The sequence below is a fragment of the Petromyzon marinus genome, chromosome 48, assembly GCF_048934315.1.
Source record: "Petromyzon marinus isolate PM22_M1 ecotype Great Lakes invasive population chromosome 48, UKy_Petmar_22M1.pri1.0, whole genome shotgun sequence".
Classification (NCBI taxonomy): domain Eukaryota; kingdom Metazoa; phylum Chordata; class Hyperoartia; order Petromyzontiformes; family Petromyzontidae; genus Petromyzon; species Petromyzon marinus.
The window spans coordinates 142,480-162,288 of NC_133714.1; the positions used below are offsets into that span (position 1 = coordinate 142,480).

Here is a 19,809-nt window from a genome sequence, read left to right on the forward strand (position 1 = left end):
TGGGTGAGTGGGTGGGTTGGTGGGTGGGTGGGTGAGTGAGTGGGAGGCTGGATGAGTGGGTGGGTTGGTGGGTGAATGAGTGAGTGGGAGGCTGGGTGAGTGGGTGAGTGAGTGGGTTGGTGGGTGGGTGAGTGAGTGAGTGGGAGGCTGGGTGAGTGGGTGGGTTGGTGGGTGGGTGGGTGAGTGAGTGGGAGGCTGGGTGAGTGGGTGGGTTGGTGGGTGAATGAGTGAGTGGGAGGCTGGGTGAGTGGGTGAGTGAGTGGGTTGGTGGGTGGGTGAGTGAGTGGGAGGCTGGGTGAGTGGGTGGGTTGGTGGGTGAAGAGTGAGTGGGAGGCTGGGTGAGTGGGTGGGTGAGTGAGTGGGAGGCTGGGTGAGTGGGTGGGTTGGTGGGTGAATGAGTGAGTGGGAGGCTGGGTGAGTGGGTGAGTTGGTGGGTGAATGAGTGAGTGGGAGGCTGGGTGAGTGGGTGAGTGAGTGGGTTGGTGGGTGAATGAGTGAGTGGGTGGCTGGGTGAGTGGGTGGGTTGAGGGTGAATGAGTGAGTGGGAGGCTGGGTGAGTGAGTGGGTTGTGGGGTGAATGAGTGAGTGGGAGGCTCGGTGAGTGGGTGAGTGGGTGGGTTGAGGGTGAATGAGTGAGTGGGAGGCTGGGTGAGTGGATAAGTGGGTGGGTTGTGGGGGAGACAAAGGCGGCCGGGCGTGGTGTTGGCCACCCACAACCTCGTGTGCCGTGCCGGCCTACATAGGTGCTGCTACTCGCTAACAGTACTTGCTCCAACAGTCTGTTAAGGGGATCTTTGTCTTTGTTTGGTGCTGACTGTGGTGGTGGCGATGGTGTTCTGATCCAGCGCTGTGGAGGCAGCAGCGAGGGTTGGTGGATCACACACAGATGGTGTTCGATACCCTGGGCTCGCAGGCACATTAGTCCCACTTGCTGTACTGCCTTCTCGTATCAAGCCACTGTATGAATTATCTGAACGCGGAGCTGAACGGCACAGGTAGTCGTGTTTTATTGACCCCGGAAGGATGATGTGCCGAGTCAACCCTTCCCCCACCCCCACCCCTCCACCCCGCACCCTTGACGAGGAGTTGAACTCGTGCCTTGACCTTCCGATCGGTGCGAGCCACTGGCTGCGCCGCTGGCACGCGAGCTCACAGCTGTCACCGAGAGTCACGCGCGTCTGGAAGTCTCTCTCACACACACACACAGTCTCTCTCACACACACAGCACCACGCCCGACCGCCTTTGTCTCCCCAGTGGCAATGTTTACACACCGCACCAGGTACTAATTTGAGGCTGAGTCGACCTAGGGGAGGCCCTGGACCGGTTCAGATAATCGTCATTGGTGTTGGCCGTGAGCGGGAATCGAACCCGGGTCGCCAGGTTCATAGCGCAGCGTAGCGCTAACCGCAACACTACCGCTCCACACACACTCAGTCTCACACAACAACAACCGCCATTCGCCACGAAGTGGCGGTGACGTCACCACGACGCTTGTGCCAGGCCATGTGCACCTTGAGGCCACGTGAAGTGTCGAACGCCCGCTGGCAGGAGGTCACGGGGCAGACCCAGGTGCCACTGGTCGATTGACTGAGATGACTGGCTGATGCACCACCTGTGCCCCCTACTGTGCCAACCTGCTGTGCTTTAGCCACCCGGCGCTCCGCTCGTTGTTGTGAGCGTCGCTCCTCCACCCTCCGTTGTTGTTGGAGGGCGACTGCCTCCAACTGCCCAGGAGCGTCCTTCACGAGCCTCCTCCACAGAGGCCGATCTTGACACCGTTGGTACCAGTCATCGGCAAGTCCACTCAGCTCCACGTCCTCCTGTACCACATCACTCCATCTCTTCTCTAGCCCGTGCCGCGCCCGTTTAGCCCCCTCGATCCGGCCGAACAAAAGCTGTATCGGGATGCGGTGGCTGGGCATGCGGGCTACATGGCCCAGCCAACGCAGCCTTGCCTGCCGGAGTAGCTCACCGATGGGACCTTGCCCAGATCTTTGAAGGATTTGTGAGCTCCTCACACAATCCAGTCTGGTTAAACCCAGGATGGATCGTAGGCAGGCCAGCCTAAATGTTTCCAACCGGCGAAGATGTCTCACACAAAGATAAAAGACAAAGATCCCCCATTTAGCCTGTAACAGACTGTAGGGGAAAGTGCTGTTAGCGAGCACCTATGAAGGCCGGAACGGTACACGAGGGGGTGGGTGGCCAGCACCACGCCCGACCGCCTTTGTCTCCCTAGTGGCAATGTTTACACACCGCACCAGGTACTCATTTGAGGCTGAGTCGACCTAGGGGAGGCCCGGGACCGGTTCAGATAATCGTCACTGGTGTTGGCCGTGAGCGGGAATCCAACCCGGGTCGCCAGGTTCATAGCGCAGCGCGCTAACCGCTACACACACAGTCTCACACACACACAGTCTCACACACAGTCTTACACACTCTCTCTCAGTCTCACACACACACAGTCTCACACACACACAGTCTCACACACAGTCTTACACACTCTCTCTCAGTCTCACACACACACAGTCTCACACGCACTCTCACACGCACTCTCAGTCTCACACAGTCTCACACACTCTCTCAGTCTCACACACACACAGTCTCACACAGTCTCACACATTCTCTCTCAGTCACACACACACAGTCTCACACACAGTCTCACACTCACTCTCAGTCTCACACGGTCTCACGCACACAGTCTCACACACTCTAACTCCCCTGCCAGCGACGTGTTCATTGACTAATTCATTACTCGGTGATGGCGTCAGATATCGCGTCTGGTTTTCAATTAAGCCTTTGTGCTCCGCTATTGACCCGCGGGTGAGCCGCGTGCAGCTCTGGAATCGATAACCACAGCAGAAGCAGCACCACCATCGCCACCACCAACACCATCGCCACCACCAACACCACCGCTGAGCATGCAGCATGGGATGATAACCCTGCACAGCAACACGAGGCGTCCACCCCGGTTGTCCACCCCAGTCACCCACCCTGGTTGTCCACCCTAATTGTCCACCCCGGTCACCCAACCCGGTCGAGCACCCTGGTCATGCACCCGTGTAGTCCACCATGATTGTCCAACCCGGTCACCCACTCTTGTTGTCCACCCCGGTTGTCCACCGAGGTTGATGTGAGTGAGGCCACGGGCTCGCCACGTTGGTGTTCGTCGATGGGCACGTCTCTCGCGGTGGGGTAAAGAGTGGGCACCCCCCGAGACCGCCCTTGAGCGGCCCCAAACGGCACGCGTTCAAACCGGTTTGAACAGGTTCAACACGCGGATTGTCGCAGCCCGATGTTACCGTTCATAATTGAGATTATGTAGCGTTTAGTGGGATGGTGGGTGGGTTGGAGTGGTGGTTGGTGCGTTGGTAGGTGGGATGGTGGGTGGGATGGTTGGGTGGGATGATGGGTTGGTGGATGGGTTGATGGGTGGGTGGATTGGTGGGTGGGTTGGAGTGGTGGTTGGTGCGTTGGTAGGTGGGATGGTTGGGTTGGTGGATGGGTTGGTGGGTGGGTTGGTGGATGGGCGGATTGGTGGGTGGGATGGTGGGTGGGATGGTTGTGTGGGATGATGGGTTGGTGGATGGGTTGGTGGGTAGGTTGGAGTGGTGGTTGGTACGTTGGTAGGTGGGATGGTTTGGTTGGTGGATGGGTTGGTGGGTGGGATGGTGCGTGGGTGGATTGGTGGGTGGGTGGGTTAGGCACCCCCATGGTCAAATAATAAAAAAAACGGCTATGGGCATCGCACCGCAGTATGGTCGCCTCGCGGTGATATCGCCTTAAGGCCCACACTCAACTCCCTCTCTCTCTTTCTATACTTCGCTTTCTTTATCAAAGCTCATTTCATCTGAATCGTCGTGCTGCCGTGTGCTACTGCTACTGTGTGCTACTGCTACTGTGTGCTACTGCTGTGCTGTGTACTGCTGCTATATAACGCTCTCGGTTTCAAGCATCACTTTGAGAGGACTTCTGACATTTCTCATCAGGGACCTCCCCCCCCCGATAAGGACGCGGCCGCTGCTGGTTGTAGATAGAGAGAGAGAGGGGGGTGATGAATGGGAGTCGAGGCGGGGGAGGCGGCGTGGAGATAAGAGGCCGAGACACGTGGAGACAGGGACATGCACCCGTGTGTGTGCGCACATCACTACCATCATTGTTAATATACATGTGTTTTTTTATATATAGTATCATTTTTCATTATATACATGTGGTTTTATATATAGTATCATTATTCATTATATACATGTGGTTTTATATATAGTATCATTCATTATAGACATGTGGTTTTATATTATAGTAGCATTCATTATATACATGTGGTTTTATATATAGTATAATTTTTCATTATATACATGTGGTTTTATATATAGTAGCATTATTCATTATATACATGTGGTTTTATATATAGTATCATTATTCATTATATACATGTGGTTTTATATAGTATCATTCATTATATACATGTGGTTTTATATATAGTATCATTATTCATTATATACATGTGGTTTTATATATAATATCATTCGTTATATACACGTGGTATTATATATAGTATCATTTTTCATTATATACATGTGCTATATATAGTATCATTCATTATATACATGTGGTTGTATATATAGTATAATTCATTATATACATGTGGTTTTATATATGGATATACACACACGGGGACATATACCTGTATGTATGTGTATTACTACCATCATTGTTACTATACATGTGGTTTTATATATATAGTATGATCATTATTAATATACATGTGGTTATCTATATAATCATCGTTATTAATATACATGTGGTTATAAATGCATATGGATGTGGTTTTATATGTATATATGGATATACATAAACACATTATCGATATTATCGTTATTAATATATACGGGGATATATATCGAACTACTGGTGGCAATATCATGGATACATCCACATGGACATATGTGGATACATCCACATGGATATATGTGGATACATCCACATGGATATATATGTGGATGTATCGATATACAGAGCCGTATTGCCACAAATGGTTCGATACTATACATATATCCATGTGTATATGAATATAGATATATATGAATATAGATATATATGAATATAGATATATATATGAATATAGATAAATATATATGGACATAAATGCATATATATGGACACATATTTATATACAAATATATTTATCCATATTTTTGGAGACGTTTATTTTGCACCACTGATAACAATGTCACTGTGTGTATGGGTATATATGTGGCCTCATGGCCTCAAGGTGCACATGGCCTGGCACAAGCGTCGTGGTGACGTCACCACCACTTAGTGGCGAATGGCGGCTGTTGTTGTTATATATGTGGTGGATATCTATAGATCCGTGTACATATATAGAGAGATATACAGGGTGGCCCAAAAGTCAGGACACAAGTTTATTATACAGATGTTATTATTTTATAGATCATCACTCTAGACCATCCACATCACCACCACCATTACCACCACCTTAATCAATTGATACATCAAGATCATCACTCTAGACCACCATCACCACCATCACCACCACCTTCATCACTCGATACATCAAGATCATCACTCTATACCATCTCCACCATCATCATCATAATATATTCGAGTAGCGAGGCAGCTGGGACACGTGGTGTGTGCGTGTTGGGGGAATTCACTCGGCCTCAACTGAGTAGCTGGTGGAGCGTCGCTGTGTAGTGAACATCGCCACTGGGGAGACAAAGGCGGTCGAGCGTGGTGCTGTTGTTTATGTTGTTTATGTGGTTGTTGTCTACGTTGTTGTTGCTTAGATTGTTTATGTGGTGGTTGTTTACATGGTTGTTGTTGTTGTTTACGTGGTTGTTGTTTATGTGGTTGTTGTTGTCAGCATTTTAAGAAGCAGACAGAGAAGCTGCTGGCGAAGGGAACCGGACTGCTGGAGAACGCCCTCGACAGAGCGTTCAGCATCCTCAACGAGGTGGGGGCACACGGGGGAGGGGGGCACGAGGGGTCGGGGGGGGGACACAGCGGAGGGGGGGACACGGGGGAGGGGGGCACGGGGGAGGGGGGAACGGGGGGTCGGGGAGGGACACGGGGGAAGGGGGCACGGGGGAGGGGGGAACGGGGGGTTTGGGGGGGCACGGGGGAGGGGGGCACGGGGGGTCGGGGAGGGACACGGGGGAGGGGGGCACAGGGGGTCGAGGGGGACACGCGGAGAGATGGAGACATGGGGGAGGCATGGGGAGACACGGGGATACGAGGAGACATGGGGACACTGGATATCAGGTTGACACAGGGACACGGCGAGAAGGGGACACGAGAACGGGGAGGCCAGAGGGACATGGGAAGACATGGGGGGACATGGGTAGTAGACACGGGGAGACACGGGGAGACACGGGGAGACATGGGGAGACACGGGGGGTCACGGGGGGACACGGGGGGTCACGGGGGGACACGGGGGGACACGGGGGGTCACGGGGGGTCACGGGGGGACACGGGGGGACACGGGGGGTCACGGGGGGTCACGGGGAGACACGGGGGGACACGGGGGGTCACGGGGGGACACGGGGGGTCACGGGGGGTCACGGGGGGACACGGGGGGTCACGGGGGGTCACGTGGTTCTGGCTGGCGCCACCGAGCCATGGCACCACGTGATGAGGTCGTGAGTGGAGCCGCGGGAAGGGATCGAGCCAAAGGTCCCACGTGTAGCCTTAGCAGTCTCTCAGGGCAAGTGCTGTTAGCGAGCAGCAGCAGCACCTATGAAGGCCGGCACGGCACACGAGGGGGTGGGTGGCCAGCACCACGCCCGGCCCCGTTTGTATCCCTAGCGGCGATGTTGTTGTTTTGTTTACACATCGTATCAGGCACTGGTCGCAGTACCTTAACATATAGAGGACCGCAGAGCTTTGGGAAATTTTTGGTTGTGCAGGCTCCTCACCACCGCGTGCCTGCCGCTGCTGTGTTTGTGTGTGTCTGTATGTGTGTGTATGTGTGTGTGCCTGTTTGTGTGTGTGTGTATGTATGTGTGTCTGTGTGTGTGTATGTGTGTGTGTATGTGTGTGTGCCTGTTTGTGTGTGTGTGTATGTGTGTGTGTCTGTATGTGTGTGTATGTGTGTGTGTATGTGTGTGTATGTGCATGTGTGTGTGTCTGTGTGTGTGTATGTGTATGTGTGTGTATGTGTGTGTGGCTGTTTGTGTGTCTGTATGTGTGTGTATGTGTGTATGTGTGTGTGTATGTGTGTGTGTGTATGTGTGTATGTATGTGTGTGTCTGTGTGTGTGTGTATGTGTGTGTGTGTGTATGTATGTGTGTGTGTATGTGTGTGTGTATGTGTGTATGTGTGTGTGTGTCTGTATGTGTGTGTGTGTATATGTGTGTGTCGCCCCGCTGTGCCGGAGGCCCCGGGGGGCCAGGCGTCTATGACGTCTCCTGGCCAAACCCCAATTGGCGGAGCCAGGAGATTGAATACCTACCCTCGGGGCTACTCCAGAAACAACGAAAAGCCACTACGGTTGGCCACGTGGAATGTTCGAACGCTCACTGCAGAGGAGAGGCTGCCACTCCTCTGTTGGGAGCTGGACCGGTACCGCCTGGATCTATGCGGCATTCAGGAGGTCCGGTGGACCGGCTCTGGCTCCTGCCACCATGAGGGGTGGACAGTCCTCTACTCGGGGCAGCAGACTGCCAAACAACAGGGTGTGGGTCTTCTTTTGAACAAAAGAATGAAGGGGGCGTGGGAGCGTGGCGGTGAGGTGTGGGAAGCTGTAAGCCCCAGGCTACTTTGGGCTCGCCTTCCCATCAACCGGAGGCGAGGAATGGTGGTCGTGGTTACTTATGCCCCCACCGAAGATGAACATCCGTGGAGGGATGCAGGCAAAGCCGATGAGTCAGATGCCTTCTATGACCTCCTGTCACAGGTGCTGGCTAAAGTGGCCCCTCGGGATAGAGTCATCATGTTGGGTGACTTCAATGCCCGAGTTGGTCATGATACTGGCACCTGGTCTGGAGTGATTGGAGGGCATGGGCCAGATCAGCTCAATAACAACGGTAGGAGGCTGCTAGATTTTTGTGCAGCCCATGGGCTTGTAATTACCAACACGCTGTTCCGGCATCGGCGCATCCACACAACATCATGGATGCATGCCGGGTCCAAGCAAGAACATCTGCTGGACTACATAGTGACGGACCAGCGAATGCGAGCCCATGTCCTTGACACCAGGACCTACCGTGGAGCTGATCTGCCCTCTGACCATCGACTAGTCATCTGTAAGATGCGCCTGCCATTCTTCCACTCCGGTGGTGGGTGTACACCCAGGACCCCATTCCAACCTAAAGTGGCCTGGTCTCAGTTATCTGATGAAAGTTGCAAGCGAGAATTTCATCATCGCTTGCGGCTGGGATTGGCATCGTCCCCGACTCCTCCTGATGTCGAGGGTAAATGGGCGAGGTTTAGGACTGTGACTCATGCAGCTGCAATGGCTGCTTTGGGTACGCGGTCCAGACCTCCCCAGACACCCTGGATGACAGAGGAGTTGTTCACGATGGTTGAGAAAAAGCGACAGGCCCACTGTCATCGGCTACAGAATCCCACGTCAGAGAATGAGGAGGCTTACCGCAGCCTTCGCTCGGAGGTTCGGAGAGCCGTGAGGCGCTGCAAGGATGGGTGGTGGTCGCGGGTTGCTGAGGAGATGGAGTCTGCCTCAGTGGCCCGTGATCACAAATCTCTATTTAACTCCATCAAAAAAGTAACCTGCAGCGCCACACCTATTACCATCATTAGGGGAAAAAACGGTGATCCAATTTCCGACCCCCAGGAACAGGTTCGCAGATTTGCTGAGCATTTCTGTGAGGTCCTGGGGGAGGGAAAATCCCTCAGCCAGGAAAACATCGTGGCACAAAGTGAGGATGACCCTGCTGAGGCTGCGGTGCCTCAAATATTGGATGAAGTCACCCCCTGTGAGTGGCTGGCTGAGGTGCCATCTGCTGAGGAAGTATTGAAGGCGATCCGGAGTCTGAGACCAGGAAAGGCAGCGGGCAGAGATGATCTCCCAAGCGAAATGCTGAGGGAGGGTGGCGTTTGTGCACAGACTGCCCTATATGACATCATAACAACAGTCTGGACCACTGGACGGGTTCCGCAAGATTGGAAGGATGCCCTGGTGGTCCCCCTTTTTAAGAAGGGGGACCGCACAGACTGTAACAACTACAGGGGCATCTCACTCCTCAGTGTGCCGGGAAAGGTCCTGGCAAGGATTATTCAGCATCGCCTTGCCAGGCACGCTGAGGAGAGGCTTGCGGAGCCCCAATGCGGTTTCAGGAAAGGGCGGTCCTGCACAGATGCCATATTTTCTGTCCGTCTGCTACAGCAGAGGTGTAGGGAATTCCAACAAGACCTACATCTCTGCTTTATTGACCTGGTCAAGGCCTATGATACCATCAGTAGGCCTGGGCTCTGGGTCGTTCTTCGTGCTTTTGGAGTACCTGACCCTCTGCTCACGATCATTAAGGACCTTCATGATGGTGAGCGGGCCCGGGTAAAACTACGTGGCCGGGAGTCAGAGCCATTCCCTGTACACCTTGGGGTGCGACAGGGATGTCCTCTGGCTCCCACATTATTTAACATCTATTTTGACCACGTAGTTCGTGAAGCCTTCAATAGCTGTACCGGGGGAATCTCCATATGGTACAGATATAATGGGAGGCTAATCGATGCCCGGGTGCGGTCAAGGGATGGCTCCCTATTGCTCAACCACGTTATGTATGCTGATGACTTGGTAATAGCTGCTCAGTCAGAGGAGGAGTTGGAGACGCTGCTGCTGAGACTGGAGCGTGCCACTAAGAGGTGGGGCCTTACCATCAGCCCCACCAAAACTAAGCACCTGCCTGGGTATTTTGTACCATCGGACACTCCACCCCCACAACTCCCAATCGGTGATGGGGCAGTTGTGGAGAGAGTGGAGAGTTTCCCATACCTGGGCAGTGTGCTTATGACTGGCTCCAGTTTAACAGCAGAGGTCTCACTCCGAATCAGTCGAGCGGCAATATCTTTTCATCGGTTGCGTAACGCTGTGTGGAAGCTACCTGGTCTGTCGCTCCGCACTAAGCTTCAGGTCTTCTCGGCCACGGTCATTCCCTCCCTTCTCTACGCTTGCGAAACGTGGACCCCCCTAATGGAACATCTTCGCCGGTTAGAAACATTTAGGCTGGCCTGCCTACGATCCATCCTGGGTTTAACCAGACTGGATTGTGTGAGGAGCTCACAAATCCTTGAAAGATCTGGGCAGGGTCCCATCGGTGAGCTCCTCCGGCAGGCAAGGCTGCGATGGCTGGGTCATGTAGCCCGCATGCCCAGCCACCGCATGCCGAAACAGCTTTTGTTTGGCCGGATTGAGGGGGCTAAGCGGGCACGGCACGGGCTAGAGAAGAGATGGAGTGATGTGGTACAGGAGGACGTGGAGCTGAGTGGACTTGCCGATGACTGGTACCAGCGGTGTCAAGATCGGCCTCTGTGGAGGAGGCTCGTGAAGGATGCTACTGGGCAGTTGGAGGCAGTCGCCCTCCAACAACAACGGAGGGCGGAGGAGCGACGCTCACAACAGCGAGCGGAGCGCCGGGTGGCTAAAGCACAGCAGGTTGGCACAGTAGGGGGCACAGGTGGTGCATCAGCCAGTCATCTCAGTCAGTCGACCCGTGGCACCTGGGTCTGCCCCGTGACCTCCTGCCAGCGGGCGTTCGACACTTCACGTGGCCTCAGGGTGCACATAGCCTGGCACAAGCGTCGTGGTGACGTCACCGCCACTTAGTGGCGAATGGCGGTTGTTGTTGTTGTATGTGTGTATGTGTGTGTCTGTATGTGTGTGTATGTGTGTGTATGTGTGTGTGTGTATGTGTGTGTGTATGTGTGTGTGTATGTGTGTGTGTGTGTCTGTATGTGTGTGTGTCTGTATGTATGTGTGTGTCTGTATGTGTGTGTCTGTATGTGTGTGTCTGTATGTGTGTGTTTCTGTATGTCTGTATGTGTGTGTTGTATGTGTGTGTGTCTGTGTGTGTATGTGTGTGTGTATGTGTGTGTGTGTGTCTGTATGTGTGTGTGTGTATGTGTGTATGTGTGTGTGTGTCTGTATGTGTGTGTGTGCCTGTATGTGTGTGTGTGTCTGTATGTGTTTGTGTGTGCCTGTATGTGTGTGTGTGTCTGTATGTGTTTGTGTGCCTGTATGTGTGTGTGTGTCTGTATGTGTGTGTGTGCCTGTATGTGTGTGTGTATGTATGTGTGTGTTTGTGTCTGTATGTGTGTGTCTGTATGTATGTGTGTGTGTATGTGTATGTGTGTGCCTGTATATGTGTGTGTGTGTGTGTGTCTGTATGTGTGTGTGTTTGCCTGTATGTGTGTCTGTATGTGTGTGTGCCTGTATGTGTGTGTATGTATGTGTGTGTGCCTGTATGTGTGTGTGTGTCTGTATATGTGTGTGTCTGTATGTGTGTGTGTGTGTGTGCCTGTATGTGTGTTTGTGTGTCTGTATGTGTGTGTGCCTGTATGTGTGTGTGTATGTGTCTGTATGTGTGTGTGTGCCTGTATGTGTGTGTGTGTGTGTCTGTATGTGTGTGTGCCTGTATGTGTGTGTGTGTGCCTGTATGTGTGTGTGCCTGTATGTGAGTGTGTATGTATGTGTGTGTGTCTGTATGTGTGTGTGTGCCTGTATGTGTGTGTGCCTGTATGTGTGTGTGTCTGTATGTGTGTGTGTCTGTATGTGTGTGTGTGCCTGTATGTGTGTTTCCGTTTCTGTATGTGTGTGTGCCTGTATGTGTGTGTGTATGTATGTGTGTGTGTGTCTGTATGTGTGTGTGTGCCTGTATGTGTGTCTGTATGTGTGTGTGTCTGTATGTGTGTGTGTATGTATGTGTGTGTATGTATGTGTGTGTGTCTGTATGTGTGTTTGTGTGTCTGTATGTGTGTTTGTGTGTCTGTATGTGTGTGTTTGTCTGTATGTGTGTTTGTGTGTCTGTATGTGTGTGTGTCTGTATGTGTGTGTGTCTGTATGTGTGTGTGCCTGTATGTGTGTGTGTGCCTGTATGTGTGTGTGCCTCGATGTGTGTGTGCCTGTATCTGTGTGTCTGTATGTGTGTGTGTCTGTATGTGTGTGTGTGTCTGTATGTTTGTGTGTCTGTATGTGTGTGTGTGTCTGTATGTGTGTGTGTCTGCGTGTGTGTTGGGATGTGGCAGTGTAGTGGTTAGTGCGCTGCGCTACGAACCCGCGATCTGGGTTCGATTCCCGTTCACGGCCAACACCAGTGTGACGCTTATCTCAACCGGTCCTGGGCCTCCCCTCGGTAGACTCAGCCTCAAATGAGTACCTGGTGCGGTGTGTAAACATCGCCACTAGGGAGACAAAGGCGGTCGGGCGTGATGCTGGCCACCCACCCCCTCGTGTACCGTTTCGGCCTTCATAGGTGCTCGCTAACAGCACTTGCCCCTACAGTCTGTTAAGTCTATATGGGGGATCTTTGTCTGTGTGTGTCGGTGTGTATGTGTCTGTATGTATGTGTCTGTGTGTGTGTCTGTAAGTATGTGTCTCTGTATGTGTCTGTATGTATGTGTGTGTTTGTATGTATGTGTCTGTGTATGTGTGTCTGTATGTATGTATGTGTCTGTGTGTACGTGTCTTTATCTGTAGTTTAACCGGACGGGCCAAGGCAGCCAGTGTAGCCAGGCCATCATGCTCATCACTGACGGCGCCACTGACACCTACGACAACGTGTTCAACACCTACAACCGGCCCCACCGCAGGGTGAGTGCACGGGGGGAGGGCACGGGAGGTTGGGGGGGACATGAGGACACGAGGCATGGGACATAGGGACATGAGATACAGAATATGAGACATGGGACATAGGTACAGAGGGACATGAGACATGGGAACATTAGGAATATGGGACACGGGGACACGGGCCGAGAGACAGAAAATGATGACATGGAATATGGAAACTTCCCCAATCACTCACCACCGCACGGTACTCATTTTGACGACCACGAGAACTAGCAGTGAAAGAGCCTTCTCTCGAGGTGTGGTTCTCACTGCAGCCTTGCACCCCTTTGTTTCTCAAGTGGTAAAAAATGTATAATGTTAATCAATACATAGGGGTTTGATGAAACAAAGCAGTTGTACTTAACGTGCCCGTGTTTAATTTGTGTTTTCGATTATTTATCTTCTAAAAACAATCTGGCCATGTCTCGCACCCCAGAAAGGGAATCTTGCACCCCCAGTGGGTGACGTGCACCCCAGTTTAAGAGCCACTGCTCCAGAGCCTAATAATGACTCCAATGATGGTGGAACTGCCCAAGATGTTTATCGGCAAGAACTGGTTTCAACATTCAAGGTCTCATCATCATCAGAGTCAGGCACTGCTTGAACCAATGATGGTGGAACTGCCCCAGATGGTTATAGATGTAGGGGTGTTGTGGGAAGGAAACACAGTGTGGGAAGGTAACACACAGCCACACCTTGGTGGCTACAACCACGTCCGCTATAGCCCCGCCCTCAGTGGTGTATGGGTATAAAGGGTGGGGAGCCAGAGAGCTCGGAGCAGTGTGTTGGGGCCAAGAATGAAGAAGCAGTGAAGAAGGAAGGCCGGCTAGATAGACCCTGGGACTTCCCTGACCGCTGTCCTTTTAAGGGCCGGCAGGGTAAGCCAGTGGTACGGCCCCAGAGCCTCAGAGCCGGAGCCCTTTTAAGGGTCGGTCTGGTGGTTGGGTGCCGTGATCTGTGCTTGACCAGGGCCAGATCAGATAGCCTCCTCTAGCACCTGTAGCTGGAGGAACTGGGAGCACAGGAATTAGGCTAGATAGCCTAGGGGGTGTCCCAGCGTGAATACGGGTGAAGGGGCCATTACCCCTTCCAGTGTAACCCTTGTTAAGTTGAATAAACAGTGCTGCCTCTACTCCACTGTCTCCGTGTCCCGGTGAATCCACTACAACTGGTGTCAGAAGTGGTTTGTATAATGGATACAAGACGGACAAACCGCTCGCAAGAACCTGAGGAGGAAGATGACTCTGCTGGGACAGTGCCACCGGACTTGGCCGACGATCCCGAAATGTCACAGGCATCCCAACAGCCGCCGCAGCTGGAGGTGTGGCCGCCGTTAGGGGACGGGTTACGGGCGGCTCACTCCCGTCTTGCCGAGCTGATATACGCCGCGGCATCCATGCTGGAAGAAATTAACCACGCGGGGCTGGGGGTGCCGATGCGGTATGGCGAAGAACGCTGGTCAACGGCCGTTCCCACCAGCACACAGCCGCCAGAATTTGGATTCGCCACCATGGCGGTGTCTACTACGGAGATTCGAGGGCCACAGCACCACGTGGACAGCGGGGGCCAATCACCGGCCGTAACGTCATCACCGATGGACGTTCGCCGCCAGGACCAATCGGCAGGTGCAACGTCATCAACTGTGGCACCGCCGATGGGGACCCCCATCCCCTCGAACGATGACAAAAACGGCGGGAACGACGCGCAGCGGCTGTTGGAAACGGAGCCATCGTTCCAACAGGGCTTGCCTGTGTTAAAATAATTTGTGTCCGACGGGGGCGACTGCGGGGCCTTTGAAAGTCGCTTCCTCGCTCATCAAGAGATGTCTGGGTGGACGGACAATGAGGCGCTGCATGCCTTGCCAGCCACATTGGATGATGACGCTCTCGCCACCCTCATCACGGCCCCCAAGTCGGCGTGCGCTACACTGCAGTCGGCCCTCCGAGTCCTCGCCACTGTTTATGGGCCGCCATCGGACTGTCGCCAACTGTTCCACGAGCGGCGCAGGGGCCAGAAAGAGTCGCTGCTTGCGTATCGCACGGCTCTCCTGGCCCTTGCAAAAGCGGCTTTCCCGCGCATGGACTGCGAGGGGGTGAATGCGATGGTCACAGAAAAACTTCTGGCGCTGGCTCAGGACCTGCAGATCGTTGTCATCGCAGCGGACGAAGCGGACATGTGTTCCTTGCGGGCAGCAAGGAACATACACGCACATCTGCTATCACAACGCCGACCACCTCTCATCTCCAACGGTGCAGCTGTGGTGTGTGCTGGGACATCAACCATCCCCTCATCCGAGGAGATCTTCGCTGCGGGTCGCCCTGCAAAGTGGAGATCTGGAGGTAGGCCGGCTTGAACGACATCGAGCCACCAGGAGCAACCCAAGATGGTGGGTGCACTCATCACCTGCTACAACTGTGGCCTCAAAGGCCACGTGGCTTCGGGATGCCGGGCGCCACAACAGCGACCACCAGGACCCCGGCCGGACGGCGCTCCAGCCTACAAGCCTTCGCATCAAACTCCGGCAAGTCGCGGCACCCCACATGCTCGGCCTGTGCACACACCTGTCACTATCTCAACTCGACGAACCGGCGGCATGGCCGCCGGTTCGTCGGGTTGCGGCGGGGTCGAGAGGGCGCTCGGACCGGTTCAGTGGTCTGAATTGGCTCACCGAGTTGTTGCTGCGTCAGCGGGTTCGTCCGTTGTTGCAGGTCGTATTGATGGGGTTGAGGTGCGTGTCCTTGTCGATACGGGGGCATCGGCGACTATTGTGTCGGATTTTATCTATAATATCCTCCCCGTTCAGAGCCGCCCCTTGCTGCCAGTCGACATTCTGTGTTACGCAGCAAACGGGGATTCGTTGGGTATCATAGGCCAAATCCGAGCACAAATTTGCATTGGGGATATCAAATTATCTGGGCCAATATTAGTCTCATCCTTGCTGGTGGTTCCGTGCTTGTTGGGGACAGACGTTTTGGCCAAAATGCCGATTAAAATATTGATTGACCAGGGATGCATTGAGCTCCCTTCGGGCCGACGTATAACGTTCCTGCCTTCCCCCGTCACCTCAAGGATGGCCTGCGCGACGATACAAGCATTCGTCACTCGTACTGTGCGTGTGCCAGCGGGTGCGCAAATGCTCGTACCTCTTCGGTTGCGTCGACCTTTTGCACCGGGTGTTTTGGACCACGGTGTTCTGTTAGGGCCCTCAAAGGCTGGGAAAACGGGCTGGATTTGGTGGCCGCTCAAACGATTGTGAAGGGGAGCAATGACCCGTTCATCATGGTCCTTAATGTCGGAGTGCAGACGGCTGTGGTTCCTCAGGGGACCGTGCTTGCACACGTGATGCCGGTACCCGTAGAAGAAACGGTTATGGGACATGAGGGGACCAATCCTCCAACTCGGCCACGTTCCATTGAGGACGATAGTTGGATGGATGCACTGTGTTAAGGAACGAACGATCTATCCGACTCCCAGCGTGCCGGATTACGGAACCTTTTGATTGAATTCGCTGACGTCTTTAGCAAGCACAAATATGATATTGGGTGCACGAATTTGCTGCGACACCACATCGACACGGGTGCAAATGCCCCGGTACGTCAGAATCCTTTTCGGTTGAGCTCTGCCGAAAAGGATCATGTTAAAACGGCTGTGGACGACATGTTGGCTGCGGAAATTATATCTCCTTCCACCAGTCCATGGGGGGCACCCATTGTGCTTGTCAAAAAGCACGATGGGTCTTTGAGATTTTATGTGGATTTTCGTCGCCTAAATTAAATCTCGGTGGCCGATGCATATCCACTCCCCCGAATGGACGAATCTCTGGATGCTCTAGCAGGGGCACGATTTTTCTCTACATTGGACTTGTCAGGATTCTGGCAACTTCCATTGGATGACGAGTCCAGACCAAAGACTGCATTCTGTACACCACACAGCGTATTTCAATTTAACCGGTTGCCAATGGGATTACACTTCGCTCCGGCGACATTTCAGTGCCTTATGGAACTTGTTTTGGCTGGCTTACAATGGGACGTTTGTCTGATCTATCTGGACGATGTAATTGTATTTAGCAAAACGTTTGACGAACACCTTTTGAGATTGCGCGCCGTGTTCCTAAAAATGCGCGCTGAAAATTTAAAATTCAAACCACAGAAGTGCCACTTGCTCCAAGAATCTGTGCGGTATTTAGGGCACATCGTCAGCCGATCGGGCATATCCACCGATCCCGCAAAAACGCAGTGTGTCAGCTCCCGGCCGACCCCCACCTCGGTGGCTGAGGTCAGGAGTTTAATTGGGTTCGCATCTTATTACCGGCAGTTCGTTGCGGACTTTGTGACCATTGCTAAACCTTTACATGCCCTGATGGCAAAGGGAGTGAAATTTCACTGGGGCCAGGTCGAGGAGATCGCTATCCGTTCCCTTCGCGACGCTCTCGTGGGGGCCCCACCATTGAGCTACCCCGATTTTTCTGAACCCTTCCTGCTCGATACAGACGCCAGCAATACGGGTATTGGGGGTGTGCTCTCACAGGTTGTCGGTGGTGTGGAGCGCGTTGTGGCTTATGGTAGTAGGGTCTTGTCTCCGGCGGAGCAGAGATACTGTGTCACCCGTCAGGAGCTGTTAGCCATTGTATTTTTTATACAACAATATCGGCCATATCTGTACGGACGGCACTTCACCGTCCGTACAGACCATGCGGCATTGCAATATGCCTTGCGGATGGAACAGCCTTCAGGGCAATTGTCTCGATCGCTCGAGGTCCTTCAGGACTATGATTTCACAACCACATATAGGAAGGGTGTTCGACACACTAATGCGGACGCACTATCTTGCCTGCCACCCGCCTCAGATTGCGCTTGTCTTATGGGATCGGGGCGTTGTAAGCCGCCAGATGACAGCCCCGCTTTAAATGTTCTGATTCTTGCTGCCGCCACCAAGGACCCTTGTCTGCGGGTCCTATCGAGCAGGGGGGAGAGGACTACTTGCTGGGATTGTCTGTTACGGAATGGGGGCGCCTCCAGATGGAGGACGCATCTCTCCTCGTGTTGCGTCATCGCGCAGGGGGTTCCATGAGGGGGGTGACGGGGGTTGACTCGTTCGGGCTGCACCAGGGGCTCCTTATGCATTGGGATGGGAAGGCCCGCCATCACAGGCTGGTGGTGCCTTCTGCTCTGCGGGGTAAGGCCGTTTGGGCTGCTCACAAGCAACTTTTGCACCTAGGGACCCACAAGACCCTTGCCATGCTCCAGCTGGATTTCTTCTGGCCGGGCATGACAAGGGATGTGGATGACCTCCTGGGTGCATGTACTCAGTGCGCCCAACGGAAGCCACCAGCGAGGGGCGCCTGTCCGCCGATACAGTCTATTACGGTCTCTCGAGTTAATTAACTCGTCGATATATTGGGGCCCTTCCCTGCGACCCCTAGGGGTAATAAGTACCTGCTGGTTGGCGTAGAATACTTTACTCGACGGCCTATGGCATGGCCCCTCGCCAACCAGTCAGCAGCAGCCATCACCGAGGCCTTTGTCCAGGGCTATGTCCTCGACAAAGGTGCTCCCGAACGGCTGCTGACTGACCAAGGGAAGAACTTCTCTGGCGTCCTTCTGCACGAGGTGTGTGCGCTCCTTGGTACAAAAAAAATCCGTACTTCCCCCTATCACCCGCAAACGGATGGAATGGTGGAACGCCTTCATAGGACCCTCACGTCCATGTTGTGTCACCAAGTTTGTGACTCCCAGACCGATTGGGACCTTCAGATCCCGGGGGTTTTGGCTGCCTACAGAATGGCTCCTCACGCGGCGACTGGATTCTCGCCGTTCTTTCTGATGTACGGTCGCGATGTTGATCCACCTATTGAGACTCAGCTGCGGGTCTCCAAACCAAATGAAAAATCGAAATTGGCCGACCATGTCAAATTTAATATCTTAAGGTTGACCGAAGAAGGCTAACGAGAGGTTGCGATTGCGCCAGTCACGCACACATGCGTGGAGCCCGGGTGACAGAGCCTGGTTGCACTGCCCTCAAGTACCATTGGCAACCTCGGTGAAATTGTTGCGGCCATGGAGGGGTCCTGTGGAAATTGTGCAGGTCATGCGACCAAAGTGTATTCGTATTCAGTGGGGGAAACGTCGTTGGTATGTACACCCCTCGTGCCTGAAGCCGTTTGTGGCACCGCACGTTCCTCCACCACATTACACAGGCCGAGCATGTGATGTGTCCGCTGACTCCCGGACGGCGACTTCGCCGCCTGCCCCTGATATACCACTGACTGTTCCATCTTCAGGTGCCTCGAGAATGAGGGCCTCCCAGCTGCCTGCGCCACCCGGCGGCGACAGGGATTGTCCTCCCGGGATGTCGCAGGGTTGTGCACCCGAACGGACAGCGCCCACCACCGGCCCGACCGGTTTCCCCCCCCACGATGGCCCCACAAAACGGACTCGCGCCAAAACGCGCCGGTTTTTGTAATGTTGCCTTCTGGTTGCACTTATTCTGTTCACACTGTTCTACTCACCTGTTAAGTCTCCTTTTGCTGCGCTGACGGGTGACTCTGGTTGAATGCGGTGGGGGGAAAATGTATATGCTGTATATAGTGTATCTTTGTATAGGTGGGTTATTTATTGGGGCGTTTGGTTGTTATGAGGCACGCACGGTTGGGGTTTTGTTGCGTTGTTATTGTTCAATATTGTTGCAGCCGGGATGGCTGCGGGCTGTACAGGAGGGGGTGATGTAGGGGTGTTGTGGGAAGGGAACACACAGTGTGGGAAGGTAACACTCAGCCACACCTTGGTGGCTACAACCACGTCCGCTATAGCCCCGCCCTCAGTGGTGTATGGGTATAAAGGGCGGGGAGCCAGAGAGCTCGGGGCAATGTGTTGGGGCCAAGAATGAAGAACCAGTGAAGAAGGAAGGCCGGCTAGATAGACCCTGGGACTTCCCTGACCGCTGTCCTTTTAAGGGCCGGCAGGGTAAGCCAGTGGTGCGGCCCCAGAGCCTCAGAGCCGGAGCCATTTTA

General features: G+C 53.6%; 1 protein-coding gene across 1 annotated transcript in view; it reads left to right on the plus strand.

The window, feature by feature from the left end:
- LOC116952813 (voltage-dependent calcium channel subunit alpha-2/delta-3-like) overlaps positions 1 to 19,809 on the plus strand; it is a 196,095-nt gene that overhangs the window by 92,730 nt on the left and 83,556 nt on the right. The window contains exons 10-11 of the mRNA XM_076074414.1: positions 5,886 to 5,975; positions 12,672 to 12,785. Of these exons, the coding sequence (XP_075930529.1) occupies positions 5,886 to 5,975; positions 12,672 to 12,785 (204 nt within the window). The remainder of the gene's footprint in view (positions 1 to 5,885; positions 5,976 to 12,671; positions 12,786 to 19,809) is intronic.